General features: G+C 44.5%; 1 protein-coding gene across 2 annotated transcripts in view; it reads right to left on the bottom strand.

The window, feature by feature from the left end:
* Positions 1-6,616: 6,616 nt before the first annotated feature.
* The window catches only part of LOC135902461 (cytochrome P450 3A43-like), a 94,279-nt gene continuing 85,390 nt past the window's right edge, over positions 6,617-15,505 (bottom strand). For both annotated transcript variants that reach the window (XM_065432546.2, XM_065432547.1), the window contains exons 11-14: positions 14,699-14,790; positions 14,478-14,618; positions 7,739-7,901; positions 6,617-6,977 (exon numbers count right to left, since the gene is read on the bottom strand). In XM_065432546.2, the coding sequence (XP_065288618.1) occupies positions 6,882-6,977; positions 7,739-7,901; positions 14,478-14,618; positions 14,699-14,790 (492 nt within the window). In that variant the 3' untranslated portion in view covers positions 6,617-6,881. The remainder of the gene's footprint in view (positions 6,978-7,738; positions 7,902-14,477; positions 14,619-14,698; positions 14,791-15,505) is intronic.

Below are 15,505 nucleotides of genomic sequence, written 5' to 3' on the forward strand. Positions count from 1 at the left end.
TATATTTTGCAAGACTCAAGTATTCCTGCTCTTACACTAATGTGTACATTCATAGCGTAATCAAACTGCGTAGATGCGCGCACTCAAGAAATCTGTGTGGTTCTGTGCCAGTCAAATAAGCACATGTGACTAACTTCCGCTAATCTTGATCTATCGCCAACCAGAAGAAATTAGTTTTCGCGTGTCAAAAAAAAAAAAAGAAAGCAACGGAAACATGCACGGTGGCATCCTTCCTATGCACACCCCTGTGAGCACTAAACGAGCGAAAAAGATGCAGTCACCCTGTGAGTGATTAGTAACGAGTTAGCCATCAGTTTTGCAAGCGCAAGAAACTGGCATCGCCTGCGGAACAAAACCCGAACCGTCACCCGCGCGCACCAATGCGCCAGCAGTAGCAGGAGCAAACTAGCTCTAAAACAAAGAGCGGGAGGTGCACGAAAAAAATTCCCTATATTCCCGCATCGTGGTAGCACATGACAGAAAAGAAAAAGGAAATTCGCGCGCTTTTTAAGCGTACAGACACCACAGTAAATGTATGGCATCGACCATTTTGGGACTTGTTCGTAGCGCCGTATATTTACGTCATTGACCCTCAAAGGGTTAAGAACACATGTGAGATTATAGCATTTTATCCCACAAGCATATATGCAAACCCTGTAGGCATTCGCAATAGCTGCCGGCTGACCGCCCGTGAACCACATCAAGCAGCCAGCCTTAGCAAGTGAACACTCCGTGAAGCCACAGTGGTGGCCCAACACGTGACCTCTTGCATCGAGATCACGGAGAAAGAATCGAGGTTTTCTGAGGTGTTTGGTTCCCAGTAGCTATGACAGCAGTTCTTATTCGGTGAGTACTTGTTCAGCTGCCCTGCTGTGGCTCTGCCTGCAGAGTGGGAACACTAAAACCAACCACGCACTTTGATGTCTGATCACGTGTTGGGGCAACAGGTTTGACTTCAGTTGCGTTGCGCAATGCTCCCTCCTAACTTTTTCCTTCCTCCATGGCACCAAGCCCACGGCCGTGCTAGAGGGAAGACTCCTCGTGGACCACTTATGCCCGGCCGTGCCAAGCCCATGGCCTCCAGATTTGCGCAGACAGTGCATGCAAATCGGATGCCATGCCGAGCCTCAGCTACTTATCATCCTTTACTACAGATGGCTGTAGTTGTCCTGGTCGGTCGACGAATTCGGCGTTAACAGCATGCCAGGCTGCCATGTGTATGTATCTGGTTAAGTTAGATACGTCATGCCGGAGATACTGAAATCGCTAAAACTTTCCCTGCTCTTTAAACATGACCCGCAGCAGCACAGCAATCAGTTGTTGCCACAGCGCAAGCGCCAGCTTCAGTGTGCAGCGAGCAGCGAGCGACAGCTTCGTTGTTTGTCGAAGGCACAAACCCAACACGCTCGCATCCAAGGAGGTTATATGCTTGCATCCATGTAGGAAAGAAAATGCTCGCATTAGTGAACTCGAACTGCATATAGGTCAGCATGCTGCCATACAGCCAAGCTAGCACACGATGCAACTGGTTACAGCTGCGGGTCCGGCGTGCAATAAGACATCTTCTATTCCCGCGCCAGTCACTAGAATGTAGAGCATCCAGTTTTCACCAACGTAGCATAAAGCTTGGCCACCCCAATGCGCTCTTCTAGGAGTGGAGGCAGAATGCATCGAGGCTCTGCTTGTGGAACGGAGATAAGCAGATAGTGAAAACCGGCTTAACTCGGATAATAATTTGCATTAAAAGAACATTGCGGGTGCGGAACGGCGTTGGAGCAAAGCACGAAGCAGCTAGCAAAGTATACGAACTGTGTGGTTAGCAGACGAGCAGCAGACGACCCGAGCACTGGTTCTCGGCTGTCTCCAAAGTACGTCACTTCCAGCGACTGGTAATGCTGGCATCTTTTTTTTTAAAGTTCCGGTATAAAAACTGTCGATCCTTGCAAAAGTTTTGTGAAGCGCCCAATCGCATTTAAAGCATAAAATTGTCCACATAGGCTAAATTATTGAAATGGGGCTTTTTACGCGGTCCAGAATTTCATTGCAGTTGGCCTTTAAGTAACACCTCCTATATGAATATAACAAAGTAACACCTATATTATTATTATTATTATTATTATTATACTACCATATACTTAATCAATATAATTATTATATTCAATACTATTATTAGTATTATATGGAAGGTATGAAATGTACCAATTTGAAAAGGCAATAGCTCGTCATTGAATCGTTTACAAGAAGATATTTTTCAGTGTGCCTTGTATAAACGGAGTCATCACCAATTAAATGTCACGCTCTCATTTGCCTTCCCCGCTTTCCTCGGATTACGCTTGGAGCTATGCCGCTGTGTACTAGTGGCCCACCATGATCAGGCATTGGCTACGCCCAATCATCACGCGCTTTCGTTGATCTCCCCCACTATACTGTTCGCCCCCACTAGACTCCACCATCGCCCTGTCACATACGCCTCCTGAATAAAACCAGGGAAATGCACACAGCAGGTCCCAATCGACTTTCGGTTAAGTCCTCACAATACAATTGTCTCTCTCTCATGTACTGGGTGTTTCAGCGAACACTTTCAAAATTTTTTAAAGGTTGCCTGTGGCAGATAGCACAATTCTAGTTCATGAGCTGGTCTACTCGAAGAGGCAGACATTACTTCCACAATAAATTGAAGTGCATAATAAGCTAACTAACAAGAATTTGCCAATTAAGTGTTTAGCTTTTGGCCCATATTGCCATATACAAATTCTAGCCCTGGAGTTCGGAAGGCAAATACACTTGGAACGAATTCTCAGGATGACACCAGTTTGGAGATATTAATTCCCAAATTTTGCAGAGAAATGCATTGGTGCTCCAGTTACTCTCGTGCTTCAATGCATAAAACCTTTTGTTAAAGGTGACGAATGCCAATGCATTTCTCTGCAAAGCTAGGGAATTAATATCTAGAAACTGGTCTCATCCCGAGAATTCATTCCAAGTGGATCTGCTTGGCGAACTCCACGGCTCAAAGCACGGGGTCGCAGGATCTAATCCCTGCCATGGCGGATGCATTTCAATGGGGTGAAATGCGAAAACACCCATGTACTTAGATTTAGTTGCATGTTAAAGAACCCCAGGTAGTCCAAATTTCTGGAGCCCCCACTACGGCATGCCTCATAATCAGATGGCGGTTCTGGCATGTAAAATCCCATAACTTTTTTTTAGTCCACGGCTACACTTTGTACATTGCAATGTGGGCCATAAGGTGATTAGTTAGAAACTTGTTTAGTGCATTTTTGTTAATTAGTCGATTATGCCTTTCAATTTTTTTTTTGCATGTCCGCCTCTGCATAGACGAGCTCATAAAATAGAATCGTGCTATCCGCTACAGGCAACCTCTGAAAATATTTAAAAGTGTTCCCTGAAACAACCTGTATATCGTGTATGTGTGTGTGTGGGTGCGCGCGTGCATGCGTGCATGCACGCGTGTGTGTAAAACGGACCCACGTAAAACAGACTTGGATATAACGGACCGTATTTCAAGCTTAGTTTGTTCTATTTTATTAATGCAACAAAGTTCGCTTTTAATGGACTGCGCTGCAACGGACTATCGGCTACAGCGGACAAAATTAGCTGCAATTTTTTTTTTCTAAATTTGGCGTATAAAATGTGCTTTCGCTGTGTCGACATGGGCTGACAAGTGACTTGCGAGGGTCATCCAATGATCGCGGCTCAATATCGCTCACATGAGAGAGGAAAGTGGGCCGGAAACGCACCGTCTTCTTTCGCGTGTTCCTTCGCGCACGAGGTACCGAGAGAGTCAAGGGAAAGAGGGCTCTACTGTAGCGGCTGCTGCTTACGGTGCAGCTGCTTGGCTGCCATATATTGAAGGCGGTCTGCCACGTGGAAAAAGTGAACCCAGTGCTGGTAGCTTCGTATTCGCTGTGCTTTCGACGTTTAGTTCGCATTGAAGTGAGAGCCAGCACGAATGTCAATTCACTCGCTGCTGCTGCCGTGCTTCTTCACCCCATTTTCTTAAATTATGGGGTTTTACATGCCAAAACCACTTTCTTATGATGAGGCATGCCGTAGTGGGGGACTCCGTAAATTTGGACCACTTGGAGTTCTTCAACGTGCACCTAAATCTAAGCACATGGGCGTTTTTGCATTTCGCCCCCATAGAAATGCGGCCGCCGTGGCCGAGATTCAATCCTGTGACCTCGTGGTTAGTCGCCCAACACCTAGCCACTAAGCAACCACGACGAGTCTCCGTTTTGACAGCAACTTTCTGTGGTCATCGAGTGAGATAAAATTGGCAGTGGCGTAGCTCGGCTATGCCAGGATATACGTAGCGAAAGCTAAGGCATAGCATGGTTATCCTTGGTTAATCTTGATTGCAAGTCCAGGTTAGTCTGGTTGTCTAGCTATGTTGCAGCGTTTAGCCAGTCGTTCGGCGCGCTGTTCGTCTGTTTCCTAGCTGGGCAATACGTTTCCTCTTCATCTCATTCCGATGTCGATTCCAGGCCTCCTCCTGCTTATCAGAATTATCGCCGTCCATACTGCCGCCTCAACTGTGGTTGCGGCACACGTGAGCTCTCGTTTTCAATCCTCCGATATTTATCAGGCATGCGACGCAGCTGCCGAAGCGAGAAGAGGCGAGCGCAACGAGGAACGCGGTGTGACGTCATACCAAACGGCGGCGGCGGCGCTGCGCAGCGGCGGAACACCTGTTGCTCGGTGCGTCTAGTGGCGCATGTGCAGTATTGACTAGGGAGCAAGAGAGAGAGAGAGAAATATCCGCGGCGAGGGGCGAGTTGTGACGTCATGTGCCTCCTCGGAGCAACGCCACGGCGAAATTGCAAGTTCGCAGCTAGTAAAGCTTTCGCTTTAAGACTGCTTTCCTTACTTTGCATAGCTGTCTACTGATTTGCTATCGCAATTGATGCTTCGCCTTTCGGGCAAAAACGGACTTTTTCGTAGCATTTGTACTTGTGTACACTTTCTTTGGAGCCCACTCTCTATAATGGCCTGCGCAAGGCTGACACTGTTCGTCTAATAAATATGTAAAACAATGAGCGTTGTTTCCTTGTATTAAATGAAAAATATTATCTGCAATCGCACTGAATTTGTCTGCATTTTGGAAGCTGCTAGCTGTTGAAATCAGCCCTATTCCGGTAGGCCTCAGAAAGTAAATGTTTTGTAAACGTTCGTCCCTCACTCTTTGCAATAACATTGCAATACCAGTAATCGCGTCCAAAGTTTTGGAAGTGAGGCGTTCTGGATATCATGGACTTCGGATCACACGGACGTTTCTTGTTGGATTATCAGGATCTGTTGTAACGAGAGTCAACTGTATGTATGTGTGTGTGTGTGCATATATATATATATATATATATATATATATATATATATATATATATATATATATATATATACACACACACATGAGCTACATATATATATGCTACATATATACGTATAGCTACATACATGAGCTCGATGCAAGGGGTATCCTCCTGATAACCGAACACAAGCGTTGAGATGCTTGGCATATTTTGATTGGCCATACTGAGGTGCAGTTAGAACACAGGCGAGAGCTTACACGGACAAGGAACAAGTGGATAACACAGGCTTCTAAGAGCGAGGGTGATGCGGCATTGCGGCGGTGCCTTCTCCCCTTGCGTAACACCTGGAGTGCCATCGTTGTATCAGGTGTTCCCTTTAGCCCACTCTGCTCCGTCAACACGCGCTCGTGCCGTGGCATCACAGCCGCTAGAAACTCCGTCGAGGCGCCCTTTACTTTGCGTCTTAGTCAATAGCAGTGGGAATTTAGGTGCAGTTTCGCTGCTACAGATGACAGACGCAAGGATTTTATGCGAAGCATATTACGAGGGCTCAACCCAGCTCCTCAGGCGCGGCGGTGACCATGAAATCACGTGACACCGTGACGTCACGACAGAGGAGAAGTGGCTTTGGCTCAACTCTTGCAAGACGGGCTGGGTGGGAATCGAACCAGGGTCTCCGGAGTGTGGGACGGAGACGCTACCACTGAGCCACGAGTACAACGCTTCAAAGCGGTACAAAAGCGCCTCTAGTGAATGCGGTGTTGCCTTAGAAACGCGCTGTTTCTAAGGCGTGCGTCTCTTGCTCAGGCGCACATTTCGTTGCCGCGCCGAACGCTGCTTTGCTCGACGCTCACCGCGTCCAATGCGGGGCGCGTAGTCGCTGCCCTGTAGCCCATTGTCTTACACCCCTTGGCGGGTCGACGGGAACGCTGTCGCGTTCCACTCTTGAAGGCGAAGAAGTAATGCATGAGTTGTTTCTTCGTCTAGCCGAACCAAATATAGCCAAGCAACAGCAGTTCACCAGGCTAAACAGTGGTTCAACAACTAAAATAAAGGCTAGTATGCTTCGCATCCTGGGCTTAACCTTACCTAAGCCACAGCCATTTTTTTCACTCAATCACCAGCTCAATTGAGTATTTCAGCATAGCGTTACCGTTCTACCGTTGCTATTACCGCTTCTCCCAAGTGCGTACGCACAGTCGATGGCAGGTAGTATTACGACAGAAATGTATTGCACGCTACAACTTCTCTATTATTTCAGGAAAAAATAAACACAGACGCGGACAAAGAGACATAAAGGGTGTTTTTTTGGCTTCGCCAAATGAAAAACAAATCCTCTGTGGGAGATAGCACAATTCAAAGCCTTGATCTAAATTACTCGATGAGGCGGCCATTACTTCTATGAGAAATCAAAATGCCTAATTTAATAATTAACATAATTACGCTTATTAACATTTAATTAATTACACAAGGCACATATTTCAATCTTCTAATAGTAGCTAGTGAGCATGCAAAGCACATTCAGGCTTCCGTCCGCTTTTCCCCTGCGCCTCAGGCTTGCTTCTCTCTTGAGATGGGCATGAATTTGATCCAGGGGCCCTCGCGAGGCTCGCACACCATCGAGTAGAAGTGAAGATCGAGGTTCTCCTGAAACCAGTTGCAACGTCCATGTTAGCCTTGCTTATGCTGCGACGAAAGCCAGAATCAGCCACAGCATTTTGTGTCCATTAAAATTGTAGGGACAGTCGATCAAGTCGTCAGTACAGTGCATGACATCATTGAGATCGCCCAGCTTTGATTAGAGGGTGTGCAAACATGCAGAGCTTGCACAGTGGCAAGTGATTGAGAACTCGGAGCCGAAATAAGTGGTATCGTCGAAAACCCAATGTCTAGGATGTGTTTTTGGCTCCCGCAATCACTTCCGCTGCATGGAACCAGCAACAGCATAGCGATCGAGATCTGCATTTGTTATCTAGAGGGTGCCAGCATGGGGACAGGACACCATGGAGGTTTACCATGGACCATAGAGATTTACAAAAATGTGAAGAAATCAGAAGGGAACTGTACGATAACACAGGAAAGTGACTAGCGATTTGAGCATTGAGTTGGTTGCCTAAGGACAAAAACATATTGGAGCCAATATTTGCAACTATATGAGGCATGTAGATGCTGCTGCGAAAATCCGGAGACTGATACTCAGCACATCCTAATGGAATGTGAAGAGATTAACCCAGTGAAACCCAGTCACCCAGTGTTTTAAAGAGTGGTTTGGGAAGGGGAGGTGGGACGCTTGTGTAAGGTTAAGTAACTCTCACCTCAAGAGTACCAAACAGGGTAAAGTAGGAGAAAGACACGAGGGGAGTGGTAAAAGAATTAAGGCACGCTCACTGTGCCCAAGTTGTGCTCACCTTCTGTGAATTTCCAGGCTCCAGGCGGAAGCGTTCCACGATGCGGCCCACGGTGTAGATGATCTCGATGAGTGCCAACCTCTTGCCGATGCAGTTGCGGGGACCCTGACCGAATGGCTGGTATGCCATGCCATGCTGCTGGGCAACATTCTCTGGCAGGAATCTGCGCAGGAACATGGTCGCGTGATTTGATTGGACAGCGTGAAGCGATTAGGTTTTACTAGATCATGCGAGCTGCTTGTTGAGCCTTTCTCTGTCTCTCTGAATGAATGTCGATACATGCGCAGTAGCACGCACTGACGTCGAGCTGGGCTTCTAAGATCCAGTGACAGTGTATACGGTGCTGCGTCTATATTGAATTCGCCTATGCAGTTTGATATCACAAGAAGGACCTGTAGCACTACAGGGCTCTACTCTAGACATTCAGCCATTTTCTTCGAGGCGTGACGTAGACGCAGTGCATGGGGCACTGATGGCCTAGTTTTGCTTTCATAACGAGATGCAAACTTGACTTTTTGCCTAAGAAACTGGAATGAAAGCACTGAACCTAACGTTCTTGTTAAAGCAAAACAGTTTTCCTCCTCAGTAAAAATAAAGCAGCTAGCTAGAAGCATACAATTATTCCATCGAAAACGCTTCTCGCTTCCTTCGTCTGCTGCGTACAAGTCAAGGAGGTTAAAGAAAATCTGCTGGAGTAAAAACTATGTCCCGAAGCTAAAACCACACAGGAGGGGCACGATAGAACTATAAATCAACGAAAAAAAAATGATGAAGAAGCACTTTTCGCACACTTCCCACGAGTTAATCAACCTCCTTAGTTAATCATTGCTTATTTTACCAGACTGATACTTGTCTATGTGTATCTCTGTATTACTGGTTTTAGTGTATAGAAATAGAAATATAGAATATAGAAATATAAGCAGTTGTGCGGAGTTGATAACGACATCTACAGCTATTCCTCTCCGCCTTCTGTACCATTCGTTTCTGAACCTCTCGTCCTACTCTTTCCTGTGTGGCAGCTTTAGAATGAAATATAAGTTGCGTGGTTCTTATTGTCCCCGCTATTCTTGTGCACTGACACTGCTATCATGAATCAAATAAAACTGGCCTGAGCTTACGAGCCTCCTATTCTTTATCACTCTCCCATTCTCACCTTTTCCACTAAATCATTTGGGCATTTCATTCCACTCATTCATACTTTCTTGTGCTATGTATGAAAAGCGCTCCATTCGTATCTCCTTGCATCCCATCTTTTCATACACTACGCAAGAAGATAGTATGAACAGCTACCAACTTGCTCTCTTATCACTCTTTTGGCACTCATTCATGTTTTCAACTGTTTTCAATCACCAGGATTCTTTTACAGTAAACGAGTGCTGCAGGACGAAGCATGTTTTTTTTTTTTAATGTACAGGGTGTTTTTTTTTTTTTGCTTTGGCTGCAGCAAGTGTTTAAAAATTACCTGCGGCAGATAGCTCAATTCTAACCCTAGATCTAAATTACTCGACGAGGCAGTCATTACTTCTACAAGAAATTAATATGCTTAATTGAATAAGTAACATAATTGTGCTAATTAACTTTTGAATCAATTAGGTTACAGCACATAGTTCAATCTTCTAATTATAGCCACTAAGTTCACAAGGCATATATAATTGGAATGAATTCTCAGGACTGCACCAGTTTCGATATATTAATTTTCAGTGTGTCCGACGAGATTCTTTGATGTTCCATTTACTTTTTAAAAGAAGTACTGTACTATGCATTGAAGCACAGAAGTAACTGGAACACCACTGCATTTCATCAAGACACACTAAAAATGAATATCTCGACACTGGTGCAGACCTAAGAATTCGTTCTAAGTGCATACGCCTTGCGAACTCACGAGCTACAATTTATAAATTAATATATGTGCTGTAAAGTAATTATAAAGTTAATTAGTGTAATTATGTTAAGCATTTAATTGGGTATTTAGATTTCTTGTAGAAGTACTGACCGCCTCACACAGTATATTAGATCAAAGATTAGAATTGTGCTATTTGCCACAGAAAATATATAAAGATTTGGTGTAGCTCAAAAAAAAAAAAGAAAGGACACCCTATGTAGCCTCCTCATTTGCTGTCTTGCTGTTGAGGACAGAGAAACGTGGCTCTAATCCTAAAAAAAGTGAAATAATATAGAAAGATAAAGAAACGATAAATATCGCTGATGCAAAACAACAAAGTGTGCAAATGCAGACGCATCGCATACGTCAACCTGAATTTTTTGTCATTGGTAAAGAGAGAGAGAGGAGGAAGCTTTTAATTGAAATGCAGAGAATTGTGCCGGCATGTGTAAAGTCACCTACATGCTACTCTGCATGGGGGTGGGGATGAGGGTTGAAAGGCCCTAAGAGAGAGAGAGGACGAAAAAAAGAAGAAAAATATTTAACAAAGATGGACTTGGGTATTTACATATGTTTGCTATTTTGCATTCAAACGGAAGGCTATGTGAAAATAAAGTTTGGTCATTCTAATGTGTGCTTGCATTATTTTCCAAAGCTTGCCAAGCAAGTCAGTATCCTGAGGATAAGCAAACAACAAGCTTAAAGCCTGCCGCTCGTTAGAAGCACAAGGGGTAGGACCTAATGTGCTTCTCAGCATTAGTAGTGCCTGGCTAATTTTGTCCATTTCGTATTCAAAAAAAGTCCTTTCATTTATACGAGCTGGACATTCTAACAAGCTATGCTCTACCATTTCTATGGCATCGTTTATTTGTAAAAGCTGTTAGACGCATACTATCCTTGAGGCACTTGTTTGAAAGAGAAATTAAGCAAGAACTATCGAGGCACACACACCATACATATAGCACCCATTATGAGACTACTCTGATGTTAACCTTCCCAAGCCTCTTATGAAGTTTTACCAACACATAGAAACACATTCCTTCTATGCTTCAGCAATATCACGCTTATTATATTGATGCGTGCTCTATGTAGAAATGTAGAAGACGAGGAGGATAGTGCTTTAACGGACTTCGTGTAGTGGAACGGGGGAAATGCGGAGACAAAGAAGACGTTTCTGTTGCGGTTTTGCAACAAGCTGTTCCGCCGTTTTGTTCAACGTATTGTTGTCTCTTGCTCACGTTGAACTGCGACAATATATAGCATCCGTCCAGTGCACGGTTAAAGGCACAGTTAGAGTGACGGGTAAATTTGAGGGGCACTGACCACAGCTGTTCATCAAATGTGCAAGTCACCATCATGTAAAGACAGGCTGCGTATTCGGTAAACAAATGTGCATTTTGCAATCAGTAAGAGCAGACTACTACTTTTGTACTCCTTTGTAGTTCATCACATCGAACAATATTTGCCGTGTAACTTTTGAAAACTTGACTACAACTTGTCTTCCGAAAAAATTCACAGTGTTAAATTTTACCGAAGGTACTTTCTTGCCTGCGTGGTATGTAACAGTACGCTCTGTATGCTGTCTTGGTAGGCGCCAAATAAAAAGTTGCATAGGAAGGTTGAATGTCAAAGCATGCTTGGGCGTCCTTGCGAAGATATTGGCAGCCAGAAGAAGCGTGCCAAAACACCACTTCCATTTCTTGCTCAAGAGAGTGACGCACCCATTCGACTCTTCATCTTTACTGTGACAATGGTCATTCTAAAATGGGCCGTGAGACATGGTGCAAACACATCATTCAATTGTTGCAATCTTGCCAGTTTTGTGGATTGCAAAACAGTGTGATTGCGACAAAAAGTGTGGCAAAAGTCGTACGGTAAATATTACTATTGTTCAAAAGTTCCAAATAAAAAAATCATAGGCCTGTGCGGTACATGCAGCACAGTAACAACGTATGCTGGAGGAGCGGCTCCATAGGAGCTCCATTTTTGGCCCCACGCACTACAGGTTCTTTGCAGCGAAGACTTTTCGCGTCGTTTTCACAAGAAGGATTTGAACTGTCAGCCTGGTGTTGATGGCAAGCTCTGGCTTGTGCTGTGGCTTGTCCTGCTCTCTGCACAGCAGTCTGCTGAGCCTGATGTTATTTAGTTGTAGCATATGTGCATAGCCGTACAATGAGCTTTTTTTGGTAGTGGTTTGTACCTTGCGAGGGGGCGCCAAAACGTGTACCGAAGAGTAAACACAGGTATCCAGACAACGCGGAGCACCCCCTCGCAATGTCCCTTGACCTGTGACATGGTATGTTGCTATTGATGATGATGATGGTGATGATGATGGTTAATTGGCATCCCCTTCAAAACGGGGTAGTGACAAATAGCCACCTACCCTGCTAGAGTTAACCAGGTCCAGCTATGTCCAGCATGCAGCTGCTATATGACATGCCACCTGGTGTAATATGTGACTGCAATGCAAAGGGCGCACATACAGACGCTACGCAGCGTGCTACTCACATCGCAAGGCAAGTGGCACGATACGATGGTAAAAATTATTTATTGGCATCCCCTTTGAAACACGGCAGTGACGTCACGAAGCCAGCTTGATTTAATCAGGTACATATTTTCTAGCATTCTTATATACATCTCGTTAAACTTTTCTTCCCTAAACCTTCTTAACTACCTTGTACTGCTACCTGTGGATCTGCTACATGGCATTCTAGTTGGTGTAATAATATGCAACTGTAATGCAAAATGTGTAGGCATTGACACTATGCAGCGCGCATGTGACATTGCGTGCCTCCTTGCGCATAAGTACATGTTTATAGGGCATTTTTCTGCAGAATGCTAGCAAGTGCTGGTGTTCTTCTTCTGGTGCTGGTGCTGGTGTTCATTCTTAAAAACCAGATTCAACCTGGAATATTTGTTTACCGTTAATCGCACGTCGCTGAATGTAGCACTTATAGATAACCTTTTCCCTGAACCTCTGTACCGAAAGCCGTATCTGTCTCTATTTGGTCAAGATGTTCTTTGCCGTGTCCGTAGAATGTGCATTGCGCCAGCAGCGAAAACGTTTTTCTTCAAGCTGCACACTTCCACACTGCCAGTTAAAACGTGGCTTCAGGAAAAAGGACTGTGTGTACCCTGGAATACAAATTGTAGGCTTTGCAATCAACTCGAGACAATAGAACATTGCTTTATACTTTGTCGTGACGCATTTCTTTTTTGGGACATTTTACAAAGAACTATCAAAAAAGACTTTCCTCTCACATGTTATGGTATCCGGTTCCTTCCTTTCAAAAATACAGCCAGTAATACACCATATGATTTGTTTATGTTATTAGGACTTTATTCATTATGGAGAAGTCGAATGATCGACAGCCATGCCGAGCCACCTCGCTCGACAAGGTCTATCTTCCGTGAAGAGACTGCTCAACTCCGAAGTGTGGTGGCTACATATGATCCCGTCCCTGAATGGATTTCACGTCTGGACGCTTGTGTTTGTTTGCCAGAATTTTGAACTGACATTGGACTGTATACTATCTGTGAATTTGTTTCTCTTGTATGTTGATATGTAATGTAACTGCGTTGGTCTGACAGTACCGATAATTCCATACAATAAAGAAAAAAAAAGTGCTGGTGTGGCTCAGTGGTAGAGTAGCTGACTCCCACGCAGTGGGCCTGGGTTCAATCCTGGTGAGAAATGGGTACTTTTTTCCTCATTCCTGGTGATAGCTGTTACGGACACCGTTGGCGGTAGCGGACACCATCGCCAACCAAAACAGCTATTGGAATTAGCCGATAACAGCTTATGCTGTAATAAATGAAGGAAGGAAACGTGGAGCAACCTGTACTATAGCAAAAGGTGCGGGACTAGTGTTTGCAGAGTGGATGCACATAGATAGTAAATGAAGAGTAAATAGATTGTAACCTGTGTAATTACTTGGCATACTGCGAAGCAATTACAGCTACAGGGTCCAATACCGCTGTGCAAGGTCACATTCTTCTAATTCATATCCCTTTTCGAAGCTCCTTCTGTTTGGCCTGTTACTATTACCTTTTGCACTACTATATAGATGTGCTAAAAATAATCGACTCTACCTGAAGTTGATCTATGCTAATCCTGTGTAGTTCTTATCTATTGTAAATACTCGGAAATAGGTCGAACACGAATATAAGTTGACCTCTGTATACTGAATTCACCTAGAAATAAATAAAATAACTCGGATATAGGTGAACATTTCTCCTTTTAGAAAAACCTAACACTTTGTACATGACATACCTATCTCTACAGCGAGATAGGCTACTGAATCGTCCTAGTCGGTGCCACAAGCTGCACCTTTGTTTAAACTGCCAGAAAAGTTGTCCTCGTCGGATGCTTTGCAGGATTCCTCGGCACCACAATCAACGTCGTCCGCAGTGCTGTCAAGCGCATTGAATATGCAACATGTTTTAAAGCGTCTGGATATTCTCAAGACTGGCTATACGGTGGATGTGACCGAGGAACTTTGTTACCTCGGGACTTTGGCTAGCTTTGTTCATGAATATAAGATTATTTGGCCATGAATGTAGGTTGATAGTTCCTTTTGGGCAAGATTCTCGAGGGGAAAAAAGCTATGACTGATCTTTAAATACTTAAGTTTCCTGTTTTGCTATGTTCGGCTGCAGTCCTATAGCACACGGCAACAGCAAACAAGTGCAGTAATTTACGTCCCATGAACACGGACGTAAATGTTCTTGCTGCAGTGCTAATGAACATGTATTTGTTCATGGAGCCATTTTACAACACAAGAACGGAAGTGAACGGGTAAAACTCCGCTGCACTGCAAAGCTCAGGTGAAAGCTAGCGGCTTCTGCGCTGCACACCTGTCGGGATCGAAGCGCTCGGGTTCTGTCCAAGCCTTGGGGTCCTTCTGCACCGCCATGGTTGGAGACATGATGCTTAGGCCGGCGCGGTACTTCACGCCTTTGTACTCGAAGTCTTCTCGCGCAGACCGAGTCACGAACCTGCGGCAAGTTGCACAATGATAAACCAAGCACTGATCGCAGGCACCTGCAAAGTGGCACCATAAGTGTGTTATACGCACGCAACTACCACAGGGAAGAGACGCAATGTCTCGTCCACCACGCACGACAGGTACTTGAGGCCTTGCGTCACCGCCGTGTAGTCCAGGGTACCCTGCATAGACATGACAGTGAGCACCTCTTTTTCTTTATTCACTGACTTTTTTTTTGAAGGGCTCCATGTCGGCTTAGACTAAATGGTAATATTGGATTGTGGAAACAACAAGTCTACAATGTAACCATACATATGAACCGCAAACACGTGTCTAGTCTAAAAGAAGAAGGGAAAATTGGGAGGACTCTTAAGCTTCACCTTTAAGAGTAGAATGCAATAGCATTCAAAGATCCCTGACTGCGGCTCACGCTTCTCGGCAACTTCAGCTTATGTAACCGTAATGTCCATCGGGAAATGTTGCCAGCGAGTGCTATGCACAAAGGCAAGCTTTCTGGTAGAAGCACGGCTTCTTACGTGGGCTGATCCTGGAAGTAGTGCACAGCCGCGTCAAAAAATTACATCATTTTCAGGTTTCTGTTATTGTTTCAGGCTTTTAATGTTTAAGTCTGAGAATATTTAAGAGGCATGCGCTGTTAGTGTTTTGTTTCATTGCATTTGTTTGTAGGTTGTCATTTTCTAAATTCTGAGGAATAACTTTGTCAAGAATGTAAGACAAGGTATGATCAACTTTAATGATAGAATGGTGCGGCAATATAATCCACATATACCGCATGTCATATAGCAAGGCGTAACATATACATATACCTAAGTATATACGGCATTTTTTGCTCACGGTCAACTGTGCCGATGCGGACACCGACACTGAATTTTCTGC

This window comes from Dermacentor albipictus, chromosome 4 (assembly GCF_038994185.2).
Source record: "Dermacentor albipictus isolate Rhodes 1998 colony chromosome 4, USDA_Dalb.pri_finalv2, whole genome shotgun sequence".
In the NCBI taxonomy this organism is placed as follows: domain Eukaryota; kingdom Metazoa; phylum Arthropoda; class Arachnida; order Ixodida; family Ixodidae; genus Dermacentor; species Dermacentor albipictus.